Source organism: Pistacia vera, unplaced genomic scaffold (assembly GCF_008641045.1).
Source record: "Pistacia vera cultivar Batoury unplaced genomic scaffold, PisVer_v2 Contig143, whole genome shotgun sequence".
NCBI classification, from domain to species: Eukaryota; Viridiplantae; Streptophyta; class Magnoliopsida; order Sapindales; family Anacardiaceae; genus Pistacia; species Pistacia vera.
The window spans coordinates 380,208-390,996 of NW_022195500.1; the positions used below are offsets into that span (position 1 = coordinate 380,208).

General features: G+C 34.5%; 1 protein-coding gene and 1 pseudogene across 3 annotated transcripts; one reads left to right on the forward strand and one right to left on the reverse strand.

The window, feature by feature from the left end:
• The first annotated feature begins 1,998 nt into the window (after positions 1-1,998).
• On the forward strand, positions 1,999-6,369 carry LOC116123588 (protein TIFY 6B). Of its 3 annotated transcripts, XR_004127052.1 has the most exons (8): positions 2,000-2,207; positions 3,593-3,795; positions 4,045-4,328; positions 4,429-4,519; positions 4,615-4,945; positions 5,074-5,134; positions 5,786-5,967; positions 6,209-6,369. XR_004127052.1 is itself a non-coding variant. In XM_031409336.1 (7 exons), the coding sequence occupies exons 1-7, from the start codon at positions 2,123-2,125 to the stop codon at positions 5,910-5,912; spliced, it is 1,179 nt and encodes a 392-aa protein (XP_031265196.1). In that variant the 5' UTR covers positions 1,999-2,122; the 3' UTR covers positions 5,913-6,369. The 3 variants fall into 3 exon arrangements, 2 of the variants coding, with proteins under 2 accessions (XP_031265196.1, XP_031265195.1); XM_031409336.1 differs by having other exon boundaries at positions 1,999-2,207; positions 3,596-3,795; positions 5,786-6,369; XM_031409335.1 differs by having other exon boundaries at positions 5,786-6,369.
• A 2,089-nt stretch (positions 6,370-8,458) lies between these two features.
• On the reverse strand, positions 8,459-9,759 carry LOC116123554 (annotated as a pseudogene).
• Positions 9,760-10,789: the final 1,030 nt, after the last annotated feature.

Genomic DNA, 10,789 nt, shown 5'->3' on the forward strand with positions numbered 1-10,789 from the left:
TAGGTGTGGGCCATTCTCAGGTGAAAGAATGGGAGCTGTCACTTGAGCCAAAAGGCCGCATGGGCGGTGGTGAGATTTAAGAAAACAATGTGCTATAAATTAATTATTTAATAATTCTGATTATAATATTATTAAATTAATATATTTGATTTAACATATATTATTTTAGTTTACAACATGTTATAAGATTCCGCCGAATACGTGATTTAATAGATAAATTTAATTTAATTAATTATCACAAGGAATTATTTTATTCATTTTAACTTTAATTTTATAGGTTTTTTTTTTTTTTTTTTGTTGAAAAGGTTTTTGGTAGAATTAAAATGCATAAATATATTTTGTACTTATAAATAGGCCACATGATTGGATATGGATAGTGTCACATCCCACAACGTTAATGAAAGTAGTTTTTAGGGTTCATGCGATGTTTCCGTGAACCCCAAAAGCAAATCCGTGTAAGATTGGGTTTAAAATGAAAAACGTTTACTTTGTTAAACTCGGTGTGGTGTAACAAATGGTATCAAACAAGTTTACTTTTCGATGGTATAATGTGACAACTTCACTAGGGCAAGGGCCAGAAGGTGGGAAATTTATTACACAATAAAGAGCAAAAGGAGGTTTCATAAACTCCTAAATTTGAATCTCCCCTGTTTTAATAAGAGTCGTCACTAGTGATTGACAGTTCTAACGTTTCGAGGGATTAGTTGAGGTGCGTACAAGTTGATCCGGACATCCCGTGATTAAAAAAAAAAAAAATTGTCACACAATTAAAACGAATGTAAAAGTACATATTATATATATAGAATTAGGATCTACACTCAGTGCATGAGTGAATGAATGGACTAAAATGTTATAATCTGATCTCTAATATCCACTTCTTGTAATATTATTACCAAACTTAGTAAGGCTGGAAGTTGAAAATTTATAATCAGAGCCACCAAACAGTTAGGACCACGTATATATTTTTATGAAAATAATTTAAATAAAATAATTTCATATATATATATTATATTCTAATGATTTTATGTGTCAATTGTCTTACCAAAAATACAAATAATAAAATTGTAAGAATTAGAATGTGAATTAATAGAGAAATTAAAGTGAATTAGATTAATTTTGTAATGAAACGACGGAAATTTTTTTCTAACTCACCTCTTTAGTTTCAAAAACTAACAATATCACCCCTTTCTCAAATAACTTTTAACATTTGACCTAAACATTTTTGACACCAAGAAAGGTTCTTATCAATCTTTATGTTAATATTGAAAATACATTAACTTAATTATTTGATTTCGATCCATAAAATCAAACACTAAACTTATAATGGTTTGACATTTGAACTGTCAACTGCTCTAATATTTTACATTTTTTTAAACATTAGATATTGCAGTTTATCAATGTGTATGAATTAAAGTCTTGAATTAAGTCAAAATTTAAGTTACCATGCTTGGATGCTGGATCATATATCAATACCCTGAACCTAAAGTCAAGGTCAAATTTGTCTTTTTAAAATTCAAAAATTGACAATGTCTCCCCTAATTTTCAAACTAAGAGATAAAAGTTACCAAAAAAAAAGGGGTAATACTTTTAATTTATGAAAGCTAGAGGGGTTAGGGTAATTATGACATAGATAAGGGGTAAAAAAATAATTTTTATACACACGCGCCAAAACTCAATTCACCTGGCAGAACTTACGACAAACAAAAATAAATAAATAAATCATAAAGCCACGAGCCCACAATTTTCCTGGTGAAACGTTCACTCACCAGTCACAACTAACAAGATAAAAGTTTCACGATTCCCGTCACGTGTCGGCTCCAGCGTCACTAAACGCCCCCAAGCTTTCAACATACGAACACCAATCTTAAAGTTGGGTGACGCACGTGGTTCCTCACCGGCAAATCCCGGTCGCAAACTGGATCACCCGGTCACTTAGAATCTTTAATAATCCGACGGTCCACATCTTCCATGTGATAAATAAAGTCAAATTTCTCAAATCACATTTTAAATATCTCCTCTCTCTTCAGCTTCGTCTTCTTCTTCTCTTTCTCTGTCCACTGAAACTGAATTATTTTTCTTTTCTTAGTTGAATCAAATCGTTACGTCGTCGTTTTGTTTTGAGATGGAGAGAGATTTTCTCGGTTTGGGCTCTAAGAATTCTCCGCTTACTGTGAAAGAAGAGGCCTGTGACGGCGCTAAGGAGTCAGGTATGCTTATATGTTTTCGTATATTTCACTGAATTTCTGGATGTACTCTCCAGTTGATGTAAATTTTCCTTCGTTTTCTCTGTAAACAAACATATGTTAAGGAAACATCAAAATTGATGTAGAAGCTGCTCCGGTTGGTGTGATTTTTTAACAAACTAAACTTGAGAAAGAAAATTTAATATTCCTTAATTTTCTCTGTAAACAAACAGAAAATAACAGAAAGGAAAGGAACGAAAATCTAGAGAATCATACTTTGTTCGAACAATTCAACTGTCTTGAATTTACTTTAGGTTAAACAAACAAACAGACTTGAGGTAGAATTAAAGCATTGTTTTTATCTTTTTACTGTGGAATTTCTTTTTTACTGTCGAAGTTAGTAGTAGTTAGTTAAATATTCACGATTTGCACATTCTTTTAAAAAAAAAATTACTATATGGAGGGATTCTAACGTGCGCTTTGAGTGCGGGGTACACCAGAAGGTCAAATGGTCAAAGCCTCGGTTGCGAAAACGTTGTAAATATTTTATTGAACAAGATAAGGTTTTTGGTTTGGTAACGTGCGAAGGGGGTTGTTAATTACTCATGTGTCAATTTTTGATGTGTCATGTTGAGTTGTCATTTTGATTAAAAAAATGAAATTAAAAAAAGACAAAAAAATGTGTTAAATAAATGTGTTGAAGAGAAGTAGTGCCAGCCTAGTTGCAACATAACTTATTAAATAATTTGAATGCTATAATGTGATTGAATTAAATAATGATCTTATAACATGGAATTGAATAGTATTATGTGGGTGAGTTTTAATTATAGTAATCAAATATGAATAGTATTGTCTAGATTGACAGGTAGCACGTACATTTTATTATATAATATGGTTGAAATATATGTAAAATATAGTTAGGAAATTTTATAGAATTGGCAGCTCAACATCATGGGCCATGCAGCTCAAATGTTATAGCCATTCATTTTGGTGAAGTCATTGATTGTGCTCTAAAGGGCATTTATATAAGGGTAATATAAACCTGGGCCGTTGGGTCAACTCTTTACCTTGATCTTGTAGACGAAATTATTTATAAAAATATAAACCATTCAAAAGTTTGCTTGTAGACTAGACAAATTACATTGGATGCCTTAAATATATATGAATATATGTTTTGAGAATGCTACTCAATATTTGTACATGAGGATTCTATTCGCTGTGGCCTTAAACCAAAAGCTTGTTAATTACTGTTTAGCGTTTAGTTTAAATTATAAAAGCAATTTGGATGGATGTTGGTAATTTTTTTTTATTTTTTATTTTTGGTTTTGTTTGTTTCATATTGACATTAGATCTCAAGTTTAGGGGACTTTGATTATGGACTGTACTAAATGAGCATCTTGTTACTGTAGTAGCATCAGTGAAGAGTTCAGGGATGCATTTGTCTTTCTCAAACAAGGTTTCTGCCGTTCCTCAGTTTCTGTCTTTCAAGGCTCCTCAAGAAGACAGGTCAAGAAAAATGGCTCATGATTCTCTAGTCTCATCTGGATTTATGTCTGTATCTACTGCTGACGCTTTTGATTGCAACCAGAAACCTTATTCTGGCACAGTCCAGGTTTGTTTTCTCTGCAATTTTTAGTTCATGGTGTTGAAATTCAGCATTGATTGATACTTGAATACGTATATATTACCTGTATTTTGGACATTGATTATTCAACTTTGCCACTTCTTATCTTAGTGGAGTAGTTCATCATCATTGTCAAGTTAAGTTTGAACTTTGTTCTATGTTGATATATAAGCTTTTGAAGGTTGATTTTGTGTAAACTGAATTTTTTCCCTCTCCTTTTGGATTATCTATCTGTAGAAAAATACAATTCTTGATAAGCAAGGGGGAAACCACTATGTGATGTTTGATGCAAACCAGGTTCAAAGGCCTCAGGAAATGAGGATGTTCCCAATCTCCAGCATACCCAACCAAACAATTGCTGTTTCTATGACCACTCCAGTTCTTCACTCCCACCTTAACTCCACTGGACAGAGTGTGGCTGGTAATACCGTTAACCCGAAACCTCTTGGAGGAGTTTCAATTGTATCCCCTGTTTCTGTTCTTCCCCCCACAAGTTCCATCATTGGTACCACTAATCTTAGGTATCTTTATTTCTTATGAAGGCAATTTTACTGAACGTTATGATAGAGTTTTTGGATGAAACCAAGAGATGGCTAAAATGAAATTGAATTTCTTGTGTAGGAATGCTTCCAAACCTAATGGGGCACCTGCTCAGTTGACCATCTTCTATAATGGTTCTGTGTGCGTCTATGATGATGTGTCACCTCAGAAGGTATAGATATATATCTGCTTTTTACCTGTTTTTTCTCCTTTCTGCCCCTTTGTTGGAACATAAGTGGACTTTTTCTTACTTGCTTCTCTGTCCAGGCTCAGGCTATCATGTTATTGGCTGGAAACGGGTCCTCTCTGACTAATAATAAGACACTTCCTGCTGCACAGATGCAAACATCTATCCTGGGTCCATCTGTAGGTGATGGTTATATTGGGAAAAATTCCCATATTACATCACCCTGCCCAGGCCTTCCAGGCACTATTTCTATGACCTCCCATGTTGCCTCTGAGTCAGGTGGAGGACCTAGTTACACTAAAGAAATAACAATGGTGAAACCAATATCAGTTCTGGCTTCTAATAACCAACCGGAGCCTGCCAAAGCAATTAGCTCAGTGGGATCTGCAGCTTCATCTCTCATTCAAACTGGTAATTAATTGTGCATTTTACTTCAGCTTCTTCTAAGTGTTATTATTATTATTTTTTTGTCTGATGAGAGTGATTTGCTATGTTTAATGTTGGATGTCACTGTAACAAAATCATTGTTCTCCTTGTAGTGGCTGTGCCTCAGGCTCGTAAAGCATCCTTGGCACGATTTTTGGAGAAGCGCAAAGAAAGGTATGTACCATTGTTCTTAACTTGGTGATGCTTATTTTACTTTGTATAGTGATGTTCTTGTCTATTGAGAGTTGGCTGTGTTATTACCTACAACTAGAGATGGGTAATAGAGGTTCAAGAAACACTTTGTGAATTTAAATTTATGGGAAACACTTAGTTGATAAGGTATCCTTTAGGTGTACAAAAGGAACTCTGATATAAATCCACTCACACTCAGGCATGGAATAGTTCCAAGTATTATGCATGCATACGAAAACAATCCATTCAACTGCTATTTCATTTCATGTAAACCACTTTGTTGTGCCTGGGATCCTTTTCCTGTTGTGACTTGTGATGTCTTGTATACTTGTGCCCATAGACATCATATGCACACCAAAAATACCTACTGTAAACTTGATTAATTCGAATTCAGATAGAGCCGGGCCATTAAAACTTAAAAAAAAAAACCATGTAAGTCTTAGTCTGTTTTCCTTCATGCAGTCTGATCTCCGCATCTGTCGCTTCATTCTTCTTGTTTTATTTGTGTATCTAATTAATAGAACAATGATAATAAATGAAGAGAACAATGTGGTTTATGGATATGCTAAACTTGCTCTTTATGGTGTCGCAAAATTAACTATCTCAGCATAAACTTTTTTTCTGTACATTCAGGGTGTTGAGCACCTCGCCATATAATAATGTCAACAGGAAATCTCCAGACTGCAATAGCCCTGGATCTGAGGGTTTAAGTTTGTCAGTCAATTCTTGTGGCTCTTGTCTTCTTCCGCCCATCAATTAGCAGTAAAAGAACCAACCCGGTGCATGACATGGGAGACCAAAATCGAACACCAAATGTAAGGAGAAGAAGCCTCAAAATTATTTTTGCTCGACTATAAGCTCAATTCTTTCTACTTCATTAAATTTTTAGTTCCATAGGTACATGGTATATTTTTGTTTGTTCGTTTTTTATTGTGCTCGGAGTTGTTTCTTCCGACAACATTATGAAACCCTTACCATAATATGCTGTAAAAGTACTTCAAACACATTAGAATTATATTTTCATTTTCACAGTCTCCCTGTATTTAATTTTTGTAGGCCCTTTGACAGTCAAATAAAACCGGTTGTAGAAATGCCATTTGATACATACTTTTGTTGATGCTGTTTTGTATCAAATGTTGTATGTAATGAGCTTTCTGTGAACAATTTCTTTTACAATAATAAGCAATGAAACAAAGGTGGCAAAAGCTCTCTCTCCTCTTTCCTCCTCAAAACAACTCACCTCTCTAGATGGCCAAGAATGGAGCCTTCTAAACTTTGCCTTCTGAGCTGCCGGGCGAGTCACCACCGGAATGCAGTTTCAAGTCCTTGTGGGGTGGCTTGGAGATCTAGATGGCCAAGAATGGAGCTTCTAAACTTTGCCTTCTGGCTGCGGGCGAGTCACCACCGGAGCAGTTTCAGTCCTTGTGGGTGATGGGAGAGTTTCAGAAGAAGGGTCTTCATGGGGTTAATGATGTAAGGAGAAAGGCATTCATGTCTACGGGGTGTTGGAGTTTTTTAGTTGAAATGTGAACCTTCTCTGCAAGGTGGTTTGGAGAGGACTGCTTCATGTTAGCAGCATAAGATCTTAGTCATTATAGCTGTAATAAAAAGGTTATTTCTGGCTATCGTTGCAAGAAATTATTTCTAATTGAAGCTAGCAATGAAGAAAGTGTTATACGGAGCAATTTTGGAAGTTCCAATGAGGTACGAGATCTCTTCGCATGTTATCTCTAGTGCAAGATATCAGTAACCATGGGTGTAAGGGGTCAATTGGGGGACTAAAAACAATGTTTTGGTTAACTCTAAGCGCAATCATAATTTATAAGTGAAGAATTTGCCAAAAAAGTGGGCTTAGAATCGAAAGGAGGAGGGAGAATTGAGATTGTAGCTCTGTTTAAAAACGGACCGGACCAATCCGACAGAGACCCGAAGCTTTTTCAATCGGTTCAGGTCTTAAGGAGGTTTTTGTAATATTTCAAAATTATAAGGTTAACTGTGATTTTATAAGGGGGTTTTGAAATATATCAAAAGTTTAAAGATTAATTGGTATTTTTTGGGTATTTAAAATAAATAAAAAATTTAGGGACTATTTAAACTCTTTAGGGGAATTTTTGTAACATATTAAAATTTAAAGGATAATAGCACTTTTAAAAAAATAAAATTATCGCTGACATCATCGATCCAACCGGTTGGACACCCGTGACCCAAACAGCAAAACAGGTTGCCCTCCGGTCTAGGTTGTAGTAGACTCTGGTGAAAAACTCCCAAGTCAAGGTAAATGCTCGAATAGTGGCCGAGCAAAAGTAAAAATTTGAACTTGAACTGTATTTACAAGACAAAATTCAACTTGAAAATACTGGGTGATAAATAAATCGCTTGAGCAACTCAAAAGTAAAAATTTGAACCAAGTTCGACGTTGCTACTGTTGTCAACAGTCAATGTGTTCATCGTCGATCCATCTAATTTGACACATACAAGATGAACTCAATGGAAGATTTTACCAACAATTGCCTTCATCTGACACATTCTCAAAGAATCTCGGCCAGCTATTGGGACATATTCAGAAGTCTACCTACGAAGAAGTGCCAATAAGAGAAAAGAATACAGTATAATGTACTAAATAAGAACAGTAACTTTTAAATTTAGCCTCCCCAAGATCTGTGTAAAGATTTACAAATAATCAACTTAAAAAAAAAACAACGAGAGGTGGGTGGTGAGGTTTCTCACATATTCTTCCAACTTGGTAGAGGTTATTCAGGATATGTCCCTGAGTCAGATTTACAGAAATTTTAATTGACAAACAGAGCTCTACAATTTTTTTGTCTACTCCCCAGAATAAACAAGTAGTAAAAGATCAAAATATAATTTGAAAGGTAGCAGTAGCGAATAATTTCAAAACAAAAAATCATTAACTGATTTGCCTGAGCAGTCTTAAGAATAGGTAAGTTGAGGGGAAAAAGAAAGAGTTAACTCAAAGCAAGCTCAAACTGAAAGACATGCAGGTAGGAATCTCATTTAGACCTGGATCATGAGTTTAGGCCAATTTATATTCAGATTGGAATGGCAACACTATTTCACTTCTGCTCCAAGTTACACATTTTTAATGCTAATCTGGAAGTGACTTAGTAGTCCATGAAACTCTACAAACTAAAACTGAGTAAGTTCTTAATTCAAAAGTTTCAGACTTTACTATCACAGCCCTGTTCTCAGACAGCAAAGAGAGCCCCCCAATGCTAATTTTTTTTGTTTGCAAACACCCCCTCCAATCCTAGTGAGATGTGTAATTAGACCCTGTCTCTAGATTCTTCAAGGTTTGAGTATTTTATCAACATATGGAGCTTGCAGCGATTCTTTTTTCCAGCATAAATCTTACAAGCTTTGAAGCTAACGAATGGCTTTCTGACAAAGCCCATCTAAGAGGATAGAGAATGTCAGAGTCAATTGTAGATAAGCATCCAAGCTTCTCAATTTCCTCATAAGTAGAAACCATCCACTACTTGTCCCTTTAAACAAAGTTCTTTAATCATAACACTACATACCAAACCATCAGGTTCATACCACTAGCTAACATTTCCTAAAGAGCTTATCAGCTTCATTAAGTCTTTTAATCCTAACCAGTGCAAACACTAGAGAACTGTAGCAATCTCCATGAAACACTACCCCCTGCAACAACTTTATCAATGAACTATATGCTTCCCTATATTGCCGTCAGGCAAAGACCCATAATCAAAGGATTTATTGTGACACGACTAGGAGCACAACCATAAGCTTCCATTCTATCCAAAACCCTCAATCCCTCCATTACCATACCCCTTTCGCAAAATCTCTGAATGACAGATGTATAAGTGATAACATTAGGACTCCAATTCCACCTTCTTTCTCCATTTCCCCTAACAATTCCAATGCCTTCTGCATTCTCCCTAAATAAAAATTCCATCAAGAAGAGTTGAATATGCAACTGTATTGGAGGACAACCATGTCCTTCATGGCCTAGCAACGCACAAGCATCCTCTAACCTATACATTGCAAAACCTTAATCATTGACACATTGTGATCATATCGGGGTAAATGCATCAATAAACCCATCTCTTCATCAAGTTATCAGCCATAACCATATCACCCTTTTCACAAAACAACCTGATAACCATATTATACATCACAGTATCAGCTCTTAAATTGAATTCAGGCAGTTTCCTCAATACCCACAAAGCCTCGTTAGCAAGCCTAGCTTTTTTACATAAATTTAAAAGCACTTTCATCGTCTTCACGCTGACAACACACTCTCTTCTTATAAGCTTCAAAACATCAATAATAATTCTAGAGTTCTGCTTAATTTTTAGCAATTTACAAGCTTTTCATACATGAACGAACTGTGACGATAACTAGATTGAAGACCAGCCCATATGAAGAAACGAACCTAATTAGATGAGGGACCTATGAAGAACGAATACCTATTGAGATTGACGGGGAAGACACCTTTGAACACGTCATTCACACAAGTGGGGTCCAATTTCGCCTTGACGGTGGGTAGGGTTTTCTCAATGTTGTTAGGGTTGTTGCAAGTGAAGGTAGAACTTATCAGCTGATCTAGCAGTAGTAGTGAAGTGGCAAAGTTAAGTTTTGGATTTCTGAGCATGGATTGAAGTAATAAAAGCGAGAAAGAGAAAATCGTTGCATGGATTTTGTGCAGGGTTTTAGGATTTGTGTGTAAAAATAGAGAAAACCCCTAACTTTAGAAGTGTACCTGTTTGAAATAAATATAGCGAGTGCCTGAGGCTGAGGCTGAGGGAGTGAGATCGGAGTCCTTCCAACCGACTGAGCGCTTCGGCGCTTCCTGTCGACTGAGTAAGACTGCCCCGGGTCAAGTTGGGGAGGGTTTACAGGATGGAATTGGACTATTTTTTAAATAATCCAATCCTATTCTTATTTATAAAAAATTATACTTAATAAAATTTATTATAATCTATTATTAATTCAATTATTATTTTATATAATGTATTAATAATATAATATGACATAGTTTAAATAATTTATATATCTAAAATAATAACGATATAAAAATATTTTAGTTAATATTTAAACCAATAATATATTCATTATATTGTTCTTAATTTAATTTCATTGTATAAAACTACAAATTATTATATGGAATAATAAACTATTTTAGTGAAATAATATATACACAAACAAGTAAATTAAAGAAAGATTTTGTATTCTATTCAACAACAAAATTGGGAAACAAAACCTTACTTATGCAAATTCCTTATATTAGTAGAATTTATTACATAGAATAAAATAAAATACTTATTTAGGTGTCTTGTGATGTAGGAAATATTGTTAGATTATGATTTGATTTTGTTTTTCTTATTTATTTGGAATTTATTTTAGGAATTTAAGTAGTTTTCTATTTAAGTTGGAGTTTAGTTTAGGAAGTTTTAGTTTACTTAAGCTTTACTTTATTATCGTTAAAGTGTATAATTCTATATATTAAGAACAAAATCTTTAAAATAGGGAGTTCGATCATTCATTTTTAGATTATATTATTGTTTCTTAAATTAGTTCTTTGTTTCTTATATATTGATGTATTATTTTCTGATCATTATACAAGAAATATAGTTCTCTCTGATTTTTCACATG